Source organism: Acanthopagrus latus, chromosome 13 (assembly GCF_904848185.1).
Source record: "Acanthopagrus latus isolate v.2019 chromosome 13, fAcaLat1.1, whole genome shotgun sequence".
NCBI lineage: Eukaryota > Metazoa > Chordata > Actinopteri > Spariformes > Sparidae > Acanthopagrus > Acanthopagrus latus.
This window is the reverse complement of record NC_051051.1, coordinates 277884-301538: the sequence shown is the minus strand read 5'-3', so window position 1 is coordinate 301538 and position 23655 is coordinate 277884. Positions and strand designations below refer to the sequence as shown.

The 23655-nt window shown below is 43.5% G+C and overlaps 1 protein-coding gene across 1 annotated transcript in view; it reads right to left on the bottom strand.

Annotated features, from left to right (window-relative positions):
* Positions 1-816: 816 nt before the first annotated feature.
* pdlim4 (PDZ and LIM domain 4) overlaps positions 817-23655 on the bottom strand; it is a 57027-nt gene continuing 34188 nt past the window's right edge. Inside the window, exons 4-7 of the mRNA XM_037119810.1 lie at positions 15406-15674; positions 13732-13889; positions 6517-6655; positions 817-3312 (exon numbers count right to left, since the gene is read on the bottom strand). Of these exons, the coding sequence (XP_036975705.1) occupies positions 3108-3312; positions 6517-6655; positions 13732-13889; positions 15406-15674 (771 nt within the window). The 3' untranslated portion in view covers positions 817-3107. The remainder of the gene's footprint in view (positions 3313-6516; positions 6656-13731; positions 13890-15405; positions 15675-23655) is intronic.

Genomic DNA, 23655 nt, shown 5'->3' with positions numbered 1-23655 from the left:
ACTCTGCAGCCACGTTTGACAGTCATCTTTTCTGCACCACATGAAATGTTTTTTGTGCCTAAGCACAACAAGTGCAAAACAGTCATAAAATGTACAATTGAATCTGAAGAAATGTTAAGTTGCAACATTAAGATCTGTAAGCTTCAACATTTATTCTGAATTCAAAGTGTGCAGAGTTTAGTAGCATCCTCTCCTAAAAGAGTTGGTGTCTGGTTTGTCCAGTATGACTGTAGAAACGTGGCAGTGCAACAGCTCCTTCTGCACTTATGAAAGGCTCATTCTACGCTGATGAAAACACAGTGATACTTCGTTGAATATACAGAAATGAAAACATATTTAATCATATTCCATTTCTGCTTATAGATCCTCCTGATCCCTGCAGACCAGACCTTTAACTGACCAGTCAGGAAGCTACTCCTCTTACATCAGTGCAACATGTGTTTCAGAAAGCCTTTTTAAAAACAGGCATTAACTAAAGTATGGCTGACTCCTGGTTTAATTGATACTCTGTCCGGAAACAGGCCCCACCAGTTGTCGTTTAATGAACAGAGACAGACTTTGTGTTTTACCCACAGCCTGACTTCAGCTGGTTTAACAGGGTGGCCGCTGATAGAAAGTTAAAAAACGTCAAAAAATTAAAGTGGTATGAGAAGCAGCGCTGTGCAGACACGAGACCAGGTTTTGTGTCCTGACGATTTAATGCTCAGATTTAAGGCCTCGGTGAGGTGGACGCCTGGTGGTCTGTCATGTCAGAGCTGCAGCGTAACTAAATCCCTCCTGAAAGTTTGTGACCAGTGAAGAATGTGAGCCATCACATCGTGGTTATGCACTTCTCATTTTATTTAGATCCTACAAAATAAAAGTAAATAAGAAGCTCCAGAACAAAAAACGTGTTGGTAGAGCAATAAGTTAAACACAAGAAGAGGAAAGGAATCATTTCAAGACGCCGGGAATGCAAAGGCACGTGAGTGACATGTTATACACTGAATGCTGAGTCACCAGAAAACAAATATGTACAATACCAAGAAACAATGTGGTAGCAATATAATTTTCACATAATTTACAAGATGGCTAGTTTAGATGACACACCAGCAGCTACACATCACTGTAGATATCTAGGAGAATAAAAGTAGGATAACAGCAACGCAAACATTTTCTCATTCTCATCCCAAATCTTAAAAAAGTAGTTTTGTTAGAAACATTTCTAAAATTAAGAATAAGAACACTCCTCTTCATCCAGTTTACTTCACTTCTCACAATAAGCCAACACTGATGGCCACATAGTGTCATAATGACATGAAACACATGCGTTTCTCTTCCTCGCCTCCGTCTTGCACCCTTCCCTTCACTTTCCCTCCTCGCCTGGAGGAAATCTTAAAGCATATTCTTGGCTGTGACATCACATTTGTGTTCATAGAAGGAAGGGAATACAACCATGCATCCAACTACTGTCAGCCGGTGAACTCTCGCTGTGGCTTTTATGAACTGTAATTCTTTGAGTGAGAGTTGAAATTCCTGTCTCGGTCAGGTGCTGGAGAGCCGGCTGAGTGAAAGTCTCATCTCCTGCATTTTGTTGCTTATAATTTTATGTTGTGATCCAACTGGACCTGAACAGAACCGTCTCTCCTGCAGGGTGTGGTTTACGTTTCAGAAGGTGCTGCTTGCATAGCTGCATACAGTAAAGATGTAAAGATGTTAACCAAGCATACTGACACAGGTTCCACAAACTCACAATCAAACTGGTTACAGATTTGCTGATAAATAAACAAATGCTTATTGATTTTGTTGAAAATGTGACGATTAAACAAAGCTGCTCCCGGGTTTGTAACGTAGAAAAAAGTAAACTGAAAAAAGAATCCATCCACAGCAGGAGTATAATGTGTAACATAGGTAAAAAGACAACCTTTAAACCCCCAAAACAAAGCTTCCAAATATAATTACACCTTAAATGACTTGCTGTGCTGCATCATGGGAAATACAACAGCTAAATGCTAAAGTAGTCTGAGGGCACAATACTATGTTCAGACTGCAGGCAAATCAGATTTGTCGCAGACTGTCTGCGAGGAGATTTTCCCACCAACTAATAAACTCATGACCCTAACCCTGACACCAGCGGTACCTGGTACACCGGCTTTTTACAGGAGAAGAAGCTCACTATCTGTAGAGCGCTGTGATCTGTGTTCATCTGCTGCTGATGCAAACCGAGCATTTCCTCCTGATGCAGCTTCACATTAAAAGCTTTTAACTGGTGAAACGTGGGCTGACTTGCCTTTTGATCAGGCTGATCACAGGAAACACTTTGTGTCGAGTGACCTGAGCACTGCTACAGCTAACCCATCAATAAAATCGGCATCAGTTTTATAAATGTCCAAACAGTCACATCAACTTACAGAGCAGCATTGAAAACTGAATCCTCATGTGGTTTGGATCTGATTTGCAAAAGCTGCATTTCAGGACTTGGAAATATCAAAATACAGATTTGAACTGGAAGTCTGAACAAAGTCGAACTTCTCTGTAGAGTAAATCACAGCAAACTCACCCACATCTCATACACACACACACACACACACACACACACACACACGCTGGTGTTATAAAGTTATTAAGGCTTGGGTGAGGGTCTCCTCTGGACCCTGAAGATAATGCTGGTGAGGTCGTTTCCTTCTCTCACCTTGCATGTCCTGTTTCTCAGTGGTTACATGGTTACTGTGCTGATGCTGTGGTCCTGATGGGACATTTTCTAACTGCTGGTTCAATATTACTCTTAGATCTGGAGTTTTGGTGTAAACACACGGATTGAGAGATGAGGACTGTGGATGTTTAATGAGTTTGAGTTTTGGGACACTCATCTGATCTGAGCTGTGCTCTGTCAGCATACTTTAAAATGCTCAATATACATCTCATTTATCACATCTGTCGCTGTAGAAATGCTGATCTTGGATCACTGAAACATACATTTCTTAAGACTCCCCCAGAAGCAAAACTGATCCAAGTTCAGATTCCTGCTCGACAGAGCCTGATAAAGTAAGTAAGGTAAGCTAGGATATTCAGTAGCCCCGTTCTCCCAGGTTAAAGTATAGTACAGTATAAGCGGCTCCATCCCCGTCTCAGACCAGCTCCACCTTGGAGTTGGGGTAAACAGCAACAACATCGTAGCCCTCTGGAGGCTGGACGCGTGCCTTGGCGTGGGTCTCACAGTACAGACTGTCCTCGATGAAGAAGTAGCCTCTCTGCTTGAGGTTGACGCCACAGTCGTCACACATGAAGCACTCAGGGTGGTAGAGCTTGTCCCTGGCCTTCACGATGGTGCCACTGGATGGAGAGACAGAGAGACAGAGACTGTCAGACACACAGCGGCTTTAACAAGTGCTGCTCCATGTGCTGTGTGACACTCATTACTTTTAACAGATTTATTAAGTGTAATGCTTGAGATGAAAAAGATTTTGTTACTGGAAAGATTTATTACCAGACCTCTTCAACTGGAAGCCAATGTGGCCCTTTAACAACTTCATTCTGGCCCTCAGATCCTTTTATTATTGTGCTAATTGGTCCTTTTGTTAGTCATGTAAAGAAATTAAAAGGTTTTAATCCAGGCTGTTTAATAGGAATTCATTTAAGAGGGACAAACTGACCTCAAACCCACACCTAAGACTAAAAGGTGCCTTTTCATCTCTACCTCCACTTTGTCTGTACAAGACAGAAGATTCTCTAATCAGTTGTGAAAACAAAGCAGAGAAGAAATAAGAAGTGAATGTTTTGACACATTTACATTTTGAGCCCTTCAGTTTCTTGTCCTTCTTCAAAAGCCTGTTAATGCGTCTGTATTATGGAGTGTAGCCATGAATAATAGAACAGGAATGCTACCTTTTTAACATTGGAATGACGTTTAGCTTGGAATTAACTGCACATCAGGATTTTTATTCATCTTAATAAAAACTCATTACAAGACAGATTTCCTTTCCCTGATCTGTTTCTTAATGTTCATCCTGAAGGTTCATTTGTGACTCTGCAACATATAGACATAGAAACATCCATCTCAAACGATGTAGCTAACGTAACCCACATACATCCATGTGTTCTTTCCTTTAGCATGGCTGCTAAACAAAACATCCAATAGAGTTTCTGACAACGACAAACATGGCGACAGTGGAGCGGGTTGTGATAGACACATATTAGGTGCCTGTTTAGAAGGAGGCAGAGGCAGTGCTGTAGACAGTGGTGCTCTGTGAGGTCAATGAATTCATTGTTCACTGTTCTCTGGTCATCTCGTTTCCAGTGTTACGGCTCTGATTCATCCGCATCCAGATTTAGAAAACGTGCTCAAATGCCCCCAATATAAACGCAGAGCGGATCCTGATTTGTGACGACAGACTTCAATTTCATCTGATGTATTTTAGTGTTGTGTCGGTCACGAACGTGTCGTTCAGTGAACGAAGTGAACGGGATCACTTCATGGACTGATTCGTTCCTTTCTCAGTTCAGTTGAGCTCAGCCGCGATCATGCCAGCCAGGGGTGGAACTGCCGCGACTCACTCAGAGAACTGTGAGGACGTGATTCACGTCCTCAGCAGGTCGTTCGTGAACGAGGGACGCCAGGACGTGAATCACGTTCTCGCTGTGATTCGTTCATGATTTGCGAACCTACTGTGGGCAGAGAACTGACGCTGAGGACGTGATTCTCGTTCACGCACTGTGCTGAAAGTGGCGCTGTGTCACTCACTCACTCAGGGCAGACGAGATGATTCACGTTCAGTAACCATGCTGCTAAAATTAGCGCTGTGCTGCTAACATCCGTGTAACATCCGTGTAGCATCAAGTGATTTTACTGTGCACAGAGGACACTTTCACCGTGTAATAATTTTAGTGCATGTATACTCAGAGCAGCACTGCGTCTCCCGCGAATGATTGCGCACCGTCCCTCAGTAAGTGAACATGAACCTCAGGGCTGAAATATTAACTGAATGACGGATTGTTTGGCTGCTTATCAGTTCAGGGAGTTGGAGAGCACTGAACGATTCGGTGAATAAATCTTTTGAACGAATCATTTTACTGAACGGATTCTAGAGATTCAGTTCAGTAAAAAGAACTGCCGTTCCCATCACTAATGTATTTGCTGCTGCACCCTGAATCTGAAAGTGTGCAGGAAGAACACAGCCTTATGTGTGGTGGAGGGAACAGTGTAATAAAGATAGAGCAGAGCAGCCCTATCAAGGAACACCACAGGGCTGAAGTACTGAGAAGTATTAAAGTGCATGATAGGAAAATCGTGCAGTTGCGGAGCACCTTAAAAGGCACTGCAAGCAGTTTTCATGGAGGTGTCATCATCACAGAGGAGGAAACATGAAGCAGAACACTTAAAAAGGAAGTTAGTGATGATGGCTGACTCAGTTAATCAGTATCTACATCACTGCACAGTGAGCGCCTCCATGCAGCATTTGAATATATGTCCAGATATTTATGAGATGTATTCAAAGAACACATCCTGAGAGCAGTTTCAGGTGGAGGGAAGGTAACACACTCGCTCTGTCACACCTGGGTGTATGAGCAGTGCATTGCTTCACTCAGTCACACAGTGAGGGCAGTTGTTCAGGGCGTTGTTCACTCTGGAGTGGGAACTCAGGCCAGCAACCATTCAGTCGTGCGCCTGCTTCTTTATTCAACTGCAGCACTCGGAGGAGAAACTCTTCACACAGTGCTGTGTACTAGTTTTTTACAAAGCTGTAAAATTCTCCCAGGTCATAACAGCCTAATTGTGCCCTGCATTCTCCCACAATGCACTCTTGTTAACAAGTAAAGTAAGCCGATGACATCACTGCTTACCTGCAGCTGCTTTAATAGAGGGGGGATTACCGGTGCACGCTGATACTCTGGCAGGAAAGTGAGGGAGCGTGCTCGTGCTTCATGTTTGATGTGTGTGTGTGTGTGTGTGTGTGTGTGTGTGTGTGTGTGTGTGTGTGTGTGTGTGTGTGTGCAGGCAGGTAGATGTGTGACTACAGCGTGTGTTGGTAGAGAGGCCGTGGTGGAGGATGGCGTGGTTTAATCATTAAGATGATCGATGGACTGAGGAGACGCATGTCTGAGCAGGTCCATCTTTGTTTCCGAGTTCAGACGGAGAACTCTGACTCACATCATGTGAAAAAAAATGTTGTGACCACAAGAGGAGTGATAAAACCATACAGAGACGTATAATTTCCAGATTGTATTAAAATAGCAAATCTGCGTTGACATAAATCCTTCACATTTTCAGTCTCATATTTACATATTTACCTACAGCAGTCTGTAATTGTAGACCACAGCGGTCATTACTTTTATACCAAAGAGCTCCATGCTGTGGTTCTTGTGCTCAATTGGGAAGAATCACAAACATTTTGATAATATTTTACATTTAAAATAGATGCATCAAGAACAAAAATTAAATCGTGACCTACTTGAAATCTCTGAACAAAAAGACCCAATGAAATAATTATTCTAGAGGATCTTCTGTTATCTCATACAGTCCATCTGTAGAATACTTACATGATGCCGTTACAGCAGCGGGTGCACTGGGGAAGCTTCTGGAGACCCGGCATGGGGCTGGGGATGGGGCTGCCCAGTATGGGGATTGGAGACCTGACTGGAGACTTGAGGTTTCTCATTCTCTCTGTCGGGGACACACCTGGAAATACAAAATAACCACAGAATTAATGACCTGATCAATGAGCAAGCAGGCTCTGAATATGGAACCAGGCAACCCTGTTGGTGGAACGTGTGTGTGAGTCAGGAGAGGTGTGTTTCCTCTGAGTTCCAGGTAGTAAGACTGCTGGCTGTCAGGTCTCTGTAGGCTTCTAGTGATAAATGATGGATTGATATTTCTCACACTACCATGGGGTCAGTTTGTGCTCCCCACTGAGATGTCTCACTATTTCTGGCCCTCCTCACAGATGTGTTACTCTGGCACAGACATCCACGTCAGGGATAGCTCATGTTGTTTCTCTTACACAGTTTAATGGACTATTCTTCCAACAGTCTGAGTCACAAAATACACTCTGTGACAAATTAAACATGTCCAGTTCACTCAGGTGTTATTGATCTGTTGGAATCATAGTCTACATGATACTATTTCTGTTATTTTTCCACCCAATTTATATCAGATTAAGTCACTAACCCAATCGACTTTCAACATTCTGAGACAACATTTTGGACTTGACTGCATTAAGTCAGGCAGACAGCTTAAAAAATGGTTGTATCTAGATTGTAACCCAGTCGCGCTCGACTGCGAGTGCTCCGGTTTGCATTTGCACATCGCAGTAACATCTAGCTAACCTGCATCTTCACAGGACTACATTGCAACCAGTACATGTACGGAAACAAAGCGTCTCGTGGTAATTTTCCAAAATGTCAATGCTTTTAGTTTTGGCACTATGTAGCCTATAAATCTAGAATCTACAGTTAACACCTAGACATGACCCAGCTGCCCAGCAGCACTGCAAAACAACCACACACAACACAACAGCAACCACTTAAAAAAACACTCGACTGTTGGAAACACACACGAGAAACCTTGTTGCTCGCTTTCACAAACAGGATGTTTCACTTCACCTCTTCCTCTGACTCACCATTACATTTGTCTCCATGTGAATACTTTAAAAACATTTGTGCATGCTATTCCAGATTTCATAAAAACCAGCCCAGTGGCACGTGACAGAAAATCCACTGTAAAGTCAGAATACTTTAGTCTATCAGTCTTCATGGTATCAGACACACGTGGTTAGGATTCACTGTGTGAAAATGCCGAGATGGTACGTTCAAGTGTTAATAAGTGTGAATAAAATGTCTGTGATACTGAATTTTCTTTTTTCTCTTCCCCGGCCTTTTGACCTCTCGCCGTCCCTTGATCCTTCCTGTGTGCTCCATTCAACACTCTGTAGTGGAACTTCCTAGAAGGAATTCATCAGTCTGGCTAGAAAACATCCATTAGAGAGTTGAGCCGTTACACCGACGTGCTACAATCACCCGATATATGTGAATGACACGCACTGAGCTGTGATCACTCATCTCAGTGGCACAGACAGTTACATGCATGATGTTTGTTGACTGATAATAATCTGGTAAAATGAAAATGGCAGCACCTCAAGGAGATTTTCCTCAAGCTTACACAGGTAAACATACAGAAGCTCCTTCAACTACACCAACAGGTATATCTGTACATAATGTGAAAGGGATTGAGGCAAGTGATTCTGGTGCTGTACTGTGGGATAAATGTTATGTCTTGGTTTAAAAAAACATTTTAAGGATTTTACAAGATTGACACTAAGTTTTGATGGCTGGCATAAAGTTTCCACAGGCAGACAAAAGATTAAATCTGGTCTGACTCTTTTTGCTTTCAAACACCAAGTTTCAATCTTTCCAAGCTTATTCTCATTTTCAAATATGACATCATACTCATCCCGCAGCACACAAAGGTTGCTGCCTTCCCACGTATGGCATTTTCTATTAGAGTGATCAACTCTGACCATTGAGCGATTAGTTATGCCTGACTGGAATGCATGAAAGGGGGCACACTTAATACTGGAGCCACTGCAGTGGATCCGAGTGCACCAGGCTGGATGAATGGGACAAAGCTGTGAGCTATGGTATATGACTTCCACTTTGTGATGATGTGCCAGCAAAGGCCAACAGGCCAACAGGCCAGCAGTCACTGCCACTGACACAGCTTCTGACTCAAAGCACTTTCTATCCCTCAGTAACAGTTAGCCTCCAACTGCTCCGCGGTGTGTTTAAGAGCTGACGTTAGCTGAGTGTGTTATTTCTGGGATTAATTTCTCTATTACCTAATGATGCACTCGAATGTAAAACCTTTCATGTGCAGCACTTCTGTGACTTTCTCACAGTGGGGAAGGTCGACTTCTAAAACTTTTCCATCCACAGTCAGGAGGAAGAGACACAAAAAGCAGAATGAACAAGTGCTCGTTTAGTCTTGCTCCTACTTTTTAAATAGCCAGACTTCTCCAGCTCTGTTGCCAAGTGCAGACAGATGCCATGTTTTATTTTACAGACAGCTACGTATCTCACACGCAACATTCACAGCAACACGTGTGTCCTCCACTGTGACTAACACCAACCAGACCCACAGTCACACACTCATGTTCAGCCGCCATCCTAACTCAACCACGTCAGGACGTCAGCGTAAGGCCGAGGGAATCACAACAGAAAGAAAAATAGTTGAAATGATATCATTCAGTTTATAATTCATAATTTAGACAGTTATAGTTGGATACTGTGTCAGCCTCTCTGGGACATAAATCTGCTCCTGAGAATGCTACACATACTTCAGGGTTGTATTTCTTTAAAATGGGTTTCATCGAGATTTTCTGACAAGACGGATTATTGGAAAATGGCACAGTGATCAGCTGAAATGTGATGGAGAGACTCTGATGCCACATGAGGTCATATACAGTAAATATCATACTATAGTTTTTGATTTCACAGTTGCAGGCTGAGAAAAATCACAATTTCACAATTCTAATGCATTAATGCATTTCACAACATAACGGCAACGCATAAAATCACTTGAGCATTTATCTTAATTAGAGTTTTTTTTACATTCGATCCCGACAACATTTTCTTCGTTGGCTTTTTGTACTGAACAGAAATAATAATGTAACCAAACCAAAATAATAAAGTAAGGGGAGCAAATGTTGTCTAGAGGTAACATATAATAATGTCTCTTTAGACGAGCCTTCACAGTTACAAAGCTGTGACATTTTAAAAGGCCAATATATCGAAATTGGCCATTTTGAATTCCAACAAATGGGGGCTACATATCACCAGAGTATCTGCTAACTGCTGCTAACTCTATACTTTTGTATACATCCATGACTTAAGCTTCCATTAGCGTGTTAGCTCAGTTAGATGTGCAGCTAGCTAGACAACCAGGGCAATGGTACATTTGTGTTTACACCCCTACCACAGGAGCTCTGGCTTACTGGGAGAGAGTATTGAGGGCAGCAGCTAGCTGGTTAGCATGCTAACTTCAGTATATCTCTTTAAAATGCCACACAGAGTTAATATCTAAATGTTTTAAAGGTCATTTCTTACATATTGCATCTTTAAACTGTGGTTAGTAAGGAAATAATTGAAACGCTGGGCAGTACAAGTAGTCCGAGAAAAAAATGTCATCACATTCCAAACACTGGATAAAAACAACATAAAGAGGCTTCACGGTCACTGATTTACAGCAAATCAAACAAAAATAACTGATTTATGATTGCTGAGACGGAAAACTGAGGATTTTGAAGTTTTTCTTGCAAATGTTGGTCAGACAAAAGAGGCAATACCTTTACTTTAGAGCATTAGGAATAAACAATATGAGACAACAGCTGGACAGTGATCTGTGGCAGCTGACCTACAGTGCTGTCAAAGATGAAGTGTCCTGTACCGACAGAGAGTTGAAGGGTTCAGCCCCTCGACTGGAATCACATGTTCACTCCACAGGACTGGAAATGTTGCCAGGGTTCTAAATCTTGTATCTGTCCGGCTCCCTCTTGATCCCTGTGGAACGGGATCCAACGGGGCTGGAAAGCCCCTCTGCTTTTCCTTGAAACACAACTGAATTACTCTGTGGTGCGTTTGAGGGAAGCCATGTTTATCTAGATCCTGTTACTTATCTGAGTTGTGGTCGTGACTGCAGATCATTCCAGCACTCTCCAAGTCAGTCTATTGCAACAGTTTCATTTAATTTCACATATCATTTGTGAGGTAAAGTAAGCTCAAAGTAATAAATATGACTGTATGTGAGCTTTCTAACCAAGCATACATGTTATGACCCAGAAGGCCATCGATAATAAGACAAGTGTTTTACTTTGAAAGTGTAACACTTCCTCTCTGCGCAGCAGTGATGCTGATGGAGGTGTCAGCACTCTGAGCTGCCTCCTCCCCCGAGCACCTTCCACATGCTGAAACTTAGTTTTGTGGGCATCATTCATCGCTGTTGTGACAAGCTTAATAAACACTGCCAGCACACTGATGGAAAGTCACTTTTCCTGAAATAAACTAATGGAAGGTACAGCACTAAATAGTACATCTTTGAAAGAAATAACCATGGTGTTCAGGGAATGGATTTAGTTTTCCTTGTCCAGCTTAATACAGTTATCTATCTATCTATCTATCTATCTATCTATCTATCTATCTATCTATCTATCTATCTATCTATCTATCTATCTATCTATCTATCTATCTATCTATCTATCTATCTATCTATCTATCTATCTATCTATCTATCTATCCATCCATAACATTCCGTTTGCCCCAGAGTGATCTCCAGCTCCTATCAGTTCAATGAATTTCTATTATCAATCAGGCTGCTCCAGACAGTCACTCCGCCCCTCTGCCATCCACACTGCGGTCCAATCAATGCGGACTCTGAGGAATTCTCTGTGGATTCAGTAAACTGACACTCCTGTTTGCTTTAACTTTAAAAGCCCCTGAAAGTCAACATGGCCTCTACAGGGGCTTTCGCCTTCAAAAGAGGACCAACCACTGTGATTTAAAAGCCTGACGGCAAGGTATGCACTGAAAAACAGGAAGATTTGACTTTGACCTGAGAGTGGACCGTGGATGATGGTTGACAGGATTTGTTCTGCTTTATTGAGCTACTAGAAATGAAGAGACGGGGGCAGACTTTAGCAGCATCTCTCTCACACACACATTAAATGACACCAAACATCAACAGACAGACAGGTAGCTTTTAAAATGATCCCAACGTAAACCTGAGGTGTCTCCCTGTTTCAGCAAGGGGCTTAGTCAATCAAGCTGCCTGTCTCCCCACTGACAGCAGACAAAAGATTTCCTGTTCAACTTCTATAATCCATCAGCAGTGTCTCTGCCTCCATTGCCCTTTGTCTGTCATTAGCCTCTGTCTCTTTCTGTAGCTCTCCCTTTCTGTCGTTACTTTGAGTGTAATGTGAAGTGCTAAATCGAGGAAACGGGACGGCCTGTCTCGGCTCCAGGCCTCATGGCGGGAGCAGCCGATGCTGTTTTGAGCAGAAGTGAACCCAAACAGAGGGTTCAGCACTGAAGGATGACTTTAAGGTGACACACTCCAGAACACAATTCAATGAAATTGATCTTTCCATTGGTCTGCATCAAGTTTGCATACTTGCATGGAGTAAGTGTTTGCCATTACGGTTCACCATGTCTACATCTGTGCACTGGTCAACGGTTGGACGATGTTGTGGAATCCTATGGTGGAAGGCTTTCTGTCGGGATGTGGTCAGTTAGTCGAGATGCAGCATCATTTGTATGTATGTAAACGCTCCCAATGAGAATCTCTGGAGACAGGCTCTCTAATGTATACATTCAAACTGCATTACAAAATACATTACTGAGCAAACATGCTGACTTTGACACTGCAGATTCTGACATTCACAGCTGGTAACACTCCACTAATAGCATCACGGGTTAAAGGACACCTCAGTGTTCATCGCTGAGGTTGAGAAGCATAAATCACAGCCCACTTCTCTGAGGTCCAGGCTGCATCCCCTCTAACAAACAGCACTTGACTGAGAATTACGACTTTCACAACTTTTACCCTGCTGTCGTGGTAAACAGGTAACCCAAAGTGAATGTTTCAGTGCAGAGGATTAGCTCTCCTCTGCTGCTGTCAGCATCACATGACTCCCCCCAAAAGGTGGAATGCTGAGCGGTCGAAAGGCACACAGGAAAACCATATTTCTCACTTTATTGTCCCATGTGAAGTTGTTTTTGCAGTAAATTGTCAAACCAAAACCTCCCTCCCCTGTCTCTTGTGTGTGTGAGCTATTTAAAGCACTTCATCTTCCTCCGGCTCTCTCTATCCCTTCTTTTCTCTGAGTCAGTCCTCTCAGCCCAACCTCACCATCTGTGTCTTTCTATAAAAGGAAAACTATGCCAGTAAGGCAGGGGAGCTCACAACAGTCAGACAGGAGCTTCCTGAGTGAAGCGAGAAGTCCCTTTGGCTGAATTTAGTCTTATTTACAAAGTCTTATTAACCCCCACCTGAACCACTGACCCAGCCATCAGCTTTTATTCCAATTAATTTGGTCCTCAAGTAAGTTAGCTGGAAATGTGTCCCTTGTGTAGCTGTAAGTAAGGTGTTTTCCTTACACCGTACTTACACATAAGAAAATCTAGAAAACAGTTCCTTATAATTGCATGGATGTCCTTAGAACCTTATAACTGTCTCATTTTGCACCTACACAACAGGGTCAAACTGTTTGTCGCAAAAAGATGCAGACACTTCTTGAGCCAATCAGAGCCCTCGAAATTTCCTCAAAATTAATATGAAAAACTTTTGAGAAAAAACTATTTGTAATATTGATTATCCCATTTTAAGTAATTTTAAAGCAAAAATGTCAAAGATTAACAACCTCCAGCTTCTTTTATATCTGATAAATGTTTTTTTTGTTGGTTGTTGGTTAGAAGCAGAAACTCACAAACCTTCTAATAGCTCTGTCAAAACCAAGCCAGCATTGTTTGAGATACTATTGAGATTATAGACCAGAGGGGCTGATCCAACTATGATAAAAAATAAACAAAGTCTAACTCATATTGTCGGTATCATACGTGAGGACTGCTATAGTAGCTTCCTTGCGCCTGGAAAACTAGCATTGACAGCTGTAGGCTGCAGTGGAACCACCTGATGTTTTCCTCTATCAACACACACATGTAAAAACTCCCAGAAACACACACACACACACACACAGAAAACCCTACCTCCATCCTCGGCCTCCAGGATTCCTTGGAGGTATTTGAAGGAGCCGGACTGTTTGGGTTCAGAGACGGGCTCCTCGTAGTCCTGCAGCATCTTGTACACATCTGACTGCGTGTCGAAACCATTACGGCCCCCGTTGGAGTTTATGGGAAGCTCTGGGCTGCGGGAGACGAGAGGGGCAGGATACAGTACAATTACACTGTAATCTGATTCATGATAATGATATGACAGCTGACAACAGAGAAGGAGCTTGTACAGGATCCAAGAATTAATGAGGGTTTGTTTGGTTTTGTCCCATGTGGTGTCAAATATGACCACTGTATTTGTGTCTCTTATCAGATGGTGTCACTATCTGCTGTTTGACCCAAGGAAGAATGAAAGGAGCTGAAGTAGCCTAAACAAACCGACCACCCAAGGAAGAGAAGAAAACGGACAGAAAGCAGCTGAAAAAACATGTTTCTTTCTATGTAGAGCACACCTCATACATTACTCTCATACTGAGAGACACAGAGGGAGAATAAAGGTGTACACAGTACTCTTGACATGTGAATCCACAGGCATGAAGTCTTAATCATAAAAGTTCTGAGCTACGCCTCTGCATGTTCATCCATCCATCAAGTTATACCCTGAACACAGTGGATGGATCGCGTTCACTTGATACATCCAAACTTCCGGGAGATGAGCAGGGCTGCTGACAGATGTGTTCAAACTCCGACACACCTAACTGCATGTTTGTCTCCAGACGTCCCTCCAGGAGTCTAAAGGAAGCGCCAGATCATATGTGTGTGTGTGTGTGTGTGTGTGTGGTTGTGTGTGTGTGTGTGTGTGTGTGCGTGTGTGTGTGTGGGTATGCGTGTGTGTGTGTGTGTGTGTGTGTGTGTGTGTGTGTGTGTGTGTGTGTGTGTGTGTGTGTGTCCATGAGAGACAGCGCCTCAGCTAATGAAAGTGAAACAGACAGGAGAACATGATGAGACTGAGTAATGAATGAGTTAGAGACAGTGATTGACAGTGAGCTACTGGCAGTGTTAACATGGTGTTTAACTCTGTGTGTGTGTGTGTGTGTGTGTGTGTGTGTGTGTGTGTGTGTGTGTGTGTGTGTGTGGTGGGGGGGGGGGGGGGGATGCTGGGAGTGCTGGAGAGGATGTTCTCTGTGAGACTGAACACACATTTATTGCCCACTTGAGGAGACGCACCACAACAAATGGCTTTTCCAGTCCACGTGGCCTCTGTGCAGGTGTGTTAGGATACAGAGTGTGTGTGTGTGTGTGTGTGTGTGTGTGTGTGTGTGTGTGTGTGTGTGTGTGTTTGAATCATTAGTGGGACTCAACACATGAACACATCCATGTGTTTAGTATTCAGATCTACTTGTGTACTTTAACACGATCTCAGCTGTTGATGTGTTCATGGATTTTAGAAGCAGTCACTCAATTTCTGTGTGATTTTCTCAGTAAGTGTTTAATGACACTGATGTAAAGTAACCAAGTTAGATTACATTATATTGTGATACTTGGATTAGATTACTGATCACATTGTGTAATTGTATCTGAAGACTTTATTAAAGCAACCCTCCCCTGACTGTATGTTCTATAGTTTTGCCACAATATATCAGACCCTTTTGGGAGCCATTTCCATGATAATAAAAAAAAAGCTAGAAAACATAAATCTGATTTTCCCACCTGTGTGTGGCGCTGAGGCTCAAGCCTCCCATCTTGCTTGGCAGAGATCTGTCTCCATTGCTGCCGTTGTGAGCATAAAGTCCAGCGGGGTTGTTGTACTGAGCGTGCCCTGTTCCAGTCCCGTATCCATAGCTGTGAACATTGTTGGGTTTGGAGTGTCCGTTATTCTGGTGAACAGGCTGGGGAGCCTGCAGCGGGGACATGGCTTCAGGGGTATACGAAGGTTTGCGGCTGTATCCGCCATATCCGCTGGTGATGGGACGGAAATTCTAAAAAGGAAGACCAACCAAAAACAGAGACACATTTAAAAAACTGAAACAAACTACATGAAAATCTCACAGCCAGAGCAGACATGGAGGCAAGAGTAAAAGACAGAGCGCATGTTAGATCAAAGAAAGAACTACTAATGTTGGGAGGAAGGAAGAAAAAGGGTAATGGGCCCATTACGGAAGCACCATTATATGTTTTGGTTCCGAAAATGAAGGAAAAAGAGGAGAGGAACAAGAAAACAAACCAAAACCCAACAATTCTTCAGACGCAGAAATATGGTTGTGGTGAGCGTTGAAAGAAAAACTTTTTCCACTTCATTTCTCTTTTCTCCTCTTAAATAGTAAGGCTTATTAAGAGGGAGCTTGCACTGGATTTCCTGCAGATGTCTCTGTCAAAACAAATTAAGTTGTGGGGTGTACATATTGCAAAAATTTTGTTTTTCCCTGGCTGCTGCTTCTTTGAGTTGAGGAGTTTATAGAAGCTGACAGAGGTAAGACACATTAGGTTAAGTTGTTATCTTTTCAGTGATGTGTTGCTGCAGCACACTTTTTACATTCCTCACCCGTGTGTGTGCCGTGCTGGAAGAGTCTGCCAGACTAATGCAGGACAGATGCACAGACACCTACACTGTATACACTGTGTTTACTCTGAGTTCAACGCCCTTCTCCTCCATTTGCACAACCCTGTAGTGACATCACCGAGCCGCGCAGTGTTTACACTCCAGTGATACCGCTCGCTGCCAGCCCGGCTCATCCGTCTCACAGACTGAACTTTACAGATAAAGTTTTATTGCAAGGCTTGCAATGATGTAACCAACTCGGCTTTGAATTTCAGAGATAACCAGCACTTTAGAATGACTAAACAGGGCCTGAAGTTCTTATCATAACCTCACACTGTAAACACTTCAGCTGAGCCACAGTGGCTCGTTTACCAGTTAGGCAACGCAGTCGGATGGAAGACAGTCACACTGTTGTAACTACGAGCCACTGGAATGTGTGTGTGTGTGTGTGTGTGTGTGTGTGTGTGTGTGTGTGTGTGTGTGTGTGTGTGTGTGTGTGTGTGTGTGTGTGCGTTTGTGTGTGTGTGTTATTGCATGTGTGGTCCAGACGAGGTCCATGGACAGGATAACATCCAGCAGACCCATCTATTGAAATGACAGGGGTCCTGTCTGGAGAAGCTGTGACCCTCTACCTCCTGTGGCTGAGGCACTTTAAACACACACACACACACACACACACACACACACACACACACACACACACACACACACACACACACACAGGTCTTCTGTAATCAGCACTTCTTTCGAGCAACAAGCCCACATCTTGAACTTGGAAAAGCACTCTGTCATTGCCCTGCCTCCTGCAGTTAAGACAGATGACTCTCTAGACATTTAAAACCACCATCCTACACTCACCCAAAAACCTCAGACAGCAAAGATGGATGAATACAGAAAACTTCTAAACAAAATACTGATAGGCGTTCATGGTTAGAGTTCGGAGAAGTGGGCATGGGAGTCAGTAGAGATTTTCTCCCAAAGCCAAACCCTGTTGGGGCTGGATGGTCTCTGTGGCTTCTTCTCCCAGTAAACCAGACAGTCTGAAGCCTGGAGCTCACCACAGGGACACATGGGCCAGGTCTTACTCCTTATCTTTAGCCCTCTTTGCACAGATGGTGGACCTCATGTCATTTGAATCAAAGGTTCCCTCAACCTCGACATATTGGGAACATGAGGGTATAATAACAACCACTGACAGAAGAGTTACCACTGGGCGATTGGGCCTTAAAGGCACAATAAGTAAGAATTGTCGAGTGAAATGAAACAATAGTGTTGATGTTATAACAAAGTTGCCTGCATGTACTGTGTAACAGAGATATACTAAAGTTAGCAGGCTAACCAGCTAGCAGCGGCCTGCACTGCCTTGCACAGTGAGCTCCCAACCTTGAATGCAAGCTGCACTGCTACCTGAGCTAACTAGCTACAGTTTGCAGCAGTTAGGGATTACTCTGGTGCTGACTATATTTTTGGAGTGACCTTGGATAGGTGACATATTGCACCTTTAAAGACCTATTGCGCTTTTTTTGGTTATTTTCTTTCCTGCATGTTATTTATGTTTGTGTGCATGTAAAAGATCTTGATGTTAAGTCCTCACCAACAGAAGCTCCGCTCTCCCACAGAAAACACTGCTCCTGAAACGCCTCATCAGTAGTCTCGCCTTTAATTCTGTGACTTTGTGACATCACACTACATTACCATGTCACACTTTATAATACATAATTTACACCTAGCAGATAGTTTGGCACCGGTCAAATCAGAACTGATTTAGCACAGCTGCTCTGTTGTTGTTAGCAGTGTTGCCTCAGGCATGTGTAAGCTGGCCATTAAGACGAGACTGTGTTTTCAGGAGGTGGGCCTTAAAAAGACAGGCGCTTTAAAACAGAGCAGACAGATTTTAATGCTAGGTGCAATGATTCACTGCCTGCTTTGTTTTTAAACGTATCTATCTTTTATTTTAACACTTGATAGATCTTGCAACTTCATTTCCTGAGATCACACCCAGAACTGGAAGGGTGAGGTTCTTCTTCTACAGAACAAATCACTGTCCCTACATGTCTCTGTAGTTTCAAGAAGAATCCATCATTTGTTATCTCTACAATAACTGTGACTGTGACTGTCAGACAAGCTCATTCATGCTGCTGTTCAGAGAATAAAGGAGGAAAGTAGAGGAAAATCCCTGAGAGTGTATAATGTTACAGGCTCTTGCAGTGGCACGACAGTTAAGACATTAAGACGGCTAATCTGTACAAACATGACACGCGAAGTAGGACTGGTGGTCACATGCTTTTGTATGTGGTGATACAGTTAAAGATAAAGGGTAAAATAAATAGACTATTCAACAATTCAGACTACTTAATCTAGTTGTATTGACTGGGGAGGAACAGAGAGTAACTTGGTGATTTTGTTGACTCCCACTTGGTGCACAAACAACAGAACATCCTCCATTCTGATAGCCTCGACTCAGGTAAGGAAAACTTTACAGGGAAAACTATCAACAATACAAGGAGCAGAATCCAAAGGAAGAAGCAACAGAGAGAACTTTCAGGATGGCTTTGAGGTTATGTGGGCACAAAGGTGGAAAAACAACTCTAATCTTTTAGTTAACTCAAACTCAAATACGGCAGCTTGGTCAGTCGCCTGAACTTCAAACTAAAATGTGATGAATTACTAAAAAATTATTTACTCCCGTAGCCCCAGTTCAATCCCTAATCTGGTGGTATTTCACATTTGTCAGGAGCAAGAACCCATTTTCTCCCTCACACTCCAGCCTGACATGGTGTCACTCCCTCTGGCCCTGCTGAAACTGAACCCTCCCCCCACGCCTCTCAACCATTCCTCTCGTCTTTCTTTCCCCTCACACTCTTTCCACTCAGTCTGTTGCACAGACTTTTGCTTTGAAAAGATGGCAGATTTATAAGGCACCACATCTGCTGCTTGCCTTATAAAAGTGCCAATTTGGTAACATTCAGTACCTATAAGTGCTTTCAAGTTGCTCTGAAGGTACGATGACTCGGTTTCTTTTTGTTGAAAAAATCGGCTTCATGCAAACCGTCTCCACGAGAAGATTTATTCTACATTTTCTCTTCTGGACTAAATGAAGGTCTAATGGAGATTTTGTCTTGAGGTGATGCCTTATCACCCCCAGTCTCCTGGTAACCTTATCTTGTTTTCCCAATGTAGTCAAAACAGTTTAAAGTTAATAGGAGCAGCTTTAGTCTCCCTCCAACAGAAACTCAACATAACAAAGTTGTTGAAAAAGGCCATCTGTGAGATCATCTATTTCCTAATTTCTCTCTCTTGAGAGCTTTAGAAAGGCTACTTTTTTGTTTTCTCCCAAATCTTGACTGAAATCCTCCTGGCGCAGAGGAGGAGAAAAATCAAAAGGGGAAAAAAAGATAGAAAAAGAAGGAAAAAGAGAAACATGCACGGTAATAACTATTTATGAGAACCAGCACTGCCTACTGCTGCGTGCACATAAATCCAAGCTGCCATCACATTTCACTGACCTGTTTTACAACGGTAACCAGCCATGGCTAATTGTTCAGGGTGGCTGACCACGTATGAGTGTGCCAAAGAATGACACAAAGAAAAGGAAGCAAAGTTTGCATTTATTTGCAGTTATCTCAAGTGAATTCAGATGAGGCTACACGTTCCTCCATTCATCAACCTGACTAAAAGTCACCCTGATCAATCAGGGCTGCAGTGGGAGAGGACTGCAGCCTCAAACTGGTCCGACAAGGGGTAGACAGACGAGAGGAGGAGAAGGTGGAGGACGTTAATTGAAATCATATGTCTGTCTTTAACTCAGGACTTCAGCCTGCCTCACACACATTCACAGTAACACACACACACACACACACACACACACACACACACACACACACACACACACACACACACGCTCCACTGCCTTCTTTTCTGCCTCCTGCATGCTTTAATCCCCCCGGACCTTCGAAATTAAGCTTTTCACATGGTGCTCTGCACCACTAACCAAACACAAACCAGCCCTTTATGGCTCCCTGGGCTTGGCCCTGGGTGCCTCACTGGGAGGACAGACAGACGGGCTTGAGAGGAGGGAGCTGAGGTGCTCAGGGGGGCAGAGAGACAGGAAAATAATAGTGTTTTCAGGGCCTCTGGCCATGATCCGGCCTGACAGGGAGTAAATGCTCTCAGGAAGATGGATGTAGCATTAGAATACATTGAACATGTGATGTATTTTACCAAATTCCTCTATTAAATAAAACTATTAAGACACTTTGACTTCCAGGCTGATTGTGCCAAGTCACCACAGGGTTGAGCTACATTTTATCTAATGTAGCCAATTACATCATTATGATGCAGGCTGAGTGTTTCGGGTGAAAGCTATTTAATGTTGATGGTGAACAATAAAGAGAGGGCAACAACCTAATTCAGTTCAATGGTGTGAAAAAGAAAAGATGAAGTTTGTGTATGATTCAAGCTAGTTTCCCAGAAAAGACATTTGTGATGATAGTTTAGTTTAATTAGCTCTGTAACTTGTTTGCTTTGAGACAAATTCACGTACCAAAAGAGCGGCCATTTTGGGGTTCAGTAGAAAGATATAAAGATAATTTGACAGGCAGCCGTGGGATCAAAACATTGACCTCCCAATTAGTGGAGGACTTCCTGAGCCAACCTTAGTGGTTTGCTCCCATTTATAAGAGAGTTGACTTTTGAATCTCACTGCCAACTCGTCAAATACTGAGGCTTTTGGATGGAGGCAGACTAACCCTGCAACCCACGTGTCAGTATGTGACACGTTAGGAATGTGACTTAAAAGTCAACTATCTTTTTTCTATGGTGTCTCTGGGCAGAATATCCTCCATCCAGGGCATTCTGTTTCCTTTAGAGAATGCCCTGATCATTAAACATAATGAGAGCGTACATTTTGATTGACAATTTGATCAACCAGTCATATTTGGATTTGCAGCCAACGGGCGTATTCTTTAAGATTTGACGACTGCTCCAGGGTATTCTAGAAGGCCCGCTTGCTCAGTCGCAAGACCTAGCTTAACTAGCGAGCTGTGATTGATAGCCTAGGTTGAAAATGGCAACAGGTGGATTTATTGTCAGTGCCCTTTTCAAGATGACCGTTTAATGAAAAGATGGACTTTATTCAAAAAGGCTACCCAACGCTCGAAAACCTCAAGCTCAATCAACCTGCAAAAGCAGGTGCGCCACTTTCAGGCTAGCAACTGGGAACGATACACTTGGCTCACAGGCTCATTGCTGGTTTCGTATCTCATTGAACTGGTTGCATTTTGTTTCCACACATTCGTTAAATGATTGTTCATAAAGTCACTGTCTACATCATGTCCGATAGTGTGTGTGCGTGTGTGGTGTGCGGCTGTGTGATTGTGTGTGTGTGGCTGTGTGGGATTGCATGTGTGTGGCTGTGTGCGTGTGTGTGATTGTGTGTGTGTGGCTGTGTGCGTGTGTGTGATTGTGTGTGTGTGGCTGTGTGCGATTTCATGTGTGTGGCTGTGCGCAGCTGTGTGATTGCATGTGTGGGGCTGCGTGCGTATGTGCGGCTGTGTGTGTGTGTGTGAGTGAGGCTGTGTTTGGCAGTGTGTGTGCGTGTGGCTGTGTGTGTGTGCGGCCGCGTGTGCATGTGTGTGGCTGTGTGTGCGTGTGGGGCCGTGTGTGCATGTGTGTGGCTGTGTGTGTGCGTGTGGCTGTGTGTGTGCGTGTGGCTGTGTGTGTGCGCGGCCGCGTGTGCATGTGTGTGGCTGTGTGTGCATGTGGCTGTGTGTGTGTGTGTGTGTGTGTGTGTGCGGCCATGTGTGGCTGTGTGTGTGCGTGTGGCTGTGTGTGTGTGCGGCCGCGTGTGCATGTGTGTGGCTGTGTGTGTGCGTGTAGCTGTGTGTGTGTGCGGCCGCGTGTGCATGTGTGTGGCTGTGTGTGTGCGTGTGTGTGTGTGCGCGGCCATGTGTGGCTGTGTGTGTGCGTGTGGCTGTGTGTGTGTGCGGCCGCGTGTGCATGTGTGTGGCTGTGTGTGTGTGTGTGTGTGTGTGTGTGTGTGCGGCCATGTGTGGCTGTGTGTGTGCGTGTGGCTGTGTGTGTGTGCGGCCGCATGTGCATGTGTGTGGCTGTGTGTGTGCATGTGGCTGTGCGTGTGTGTGCAGCCGTGTGTGCATAACTAGAGCAAAGCAATCTTGAAGATGGAGCAGTAAAATAATGCCACATGTTTTTTGTTTGTGTTTTTTTTGGGGGGGGTACAGAAGGCTCAGTTCTGATGTGTATGGTTTGCCACTGAATTTCAGGACAATCCAAAGTCCTGCCTTAAAACTGGTTGAACACCATGTGTCTTTTGTGGCGCAGTTTGTTCTCTCACAGAGGAGGCTGACATGAAACTCGCACAGATAAGTTGGCTATGATAGCTCCTTGTTTGTTTTGGACTTTCTTTCTCTTAAATCTCTCAAAATCAAGAACAGTCAAGATGGTTTGCTACTGCTGAACAATGCACATGTATCTGCCAAGCTGAACTGGACATGAAAGGTTCTCATGAGCAAAGCCACTAATAGTGGTATTTTCACTGAAATGACTGTAAGAATCCAATAAAGATGTATCTGTACAGATATTCATTTGGATTAAAAATGTTCCACCAAAGAATTAGTTGTGTTTTTGACTGTCTATGTTTGTTTGTTAGTTGACTGGATTGTCAGAAGGATTAAATGAAAACTACTGGACGCATTTTAATGAGGGATAGGGTTGGATGTAGGTCTCGGCATGAACAGACCCCTTTAACTCGTCTTACAGATCTAGATAAAGTGACAGATGGAGGGGAATAATCCATAAATCTTGACGAAAAAATCTGTCATATTTAGTTGGCTTTGATTGAATTAAAGGATGTGATTCAATAGAAGCTAGTTAATCAACAGATCTAGGTTGTTTCAGGGTTTAAGGATCTGTGTCACTTATCCTGCTACATCTGTCCCCCACTGCCAGAGAGCAGCACAAAAGGATGTGTGGGTAACCTTCCTTTAAACACTGAAAAACCTGACAGATATTCCCGATCTTATGAATCTGAATGAGCCTGGACGGCTGCAGTCTCTCTGGACCGTCTTACCCCATCAGAGAGTGCTCTCAGTGACCCCGTCAGCTCCCGAGCTCGCTGACAGCCAAGCAGAGCAGGGAGGGCTCCATCAGGAAAACTCAGAGACTGATTTGGACATTTCTGAGGATTACTGGCTAATGGGTGAACACAAACAACCAAATAAGTTGGGTCACAGGTCTGTCACAGGTCCCTGCAGTGTGAATGAAGTGGAGCTGCGAAAAAGATTTTCTGGCAGGGGATCAAGTGGGAGTGAACCCAGGATATAGATTCTGGCAGACTAGGAGAATACTCTAAACCCTGTCAGGTTTGATACATTAAGCTCACAACTCTTGAACTTAATCAAGTA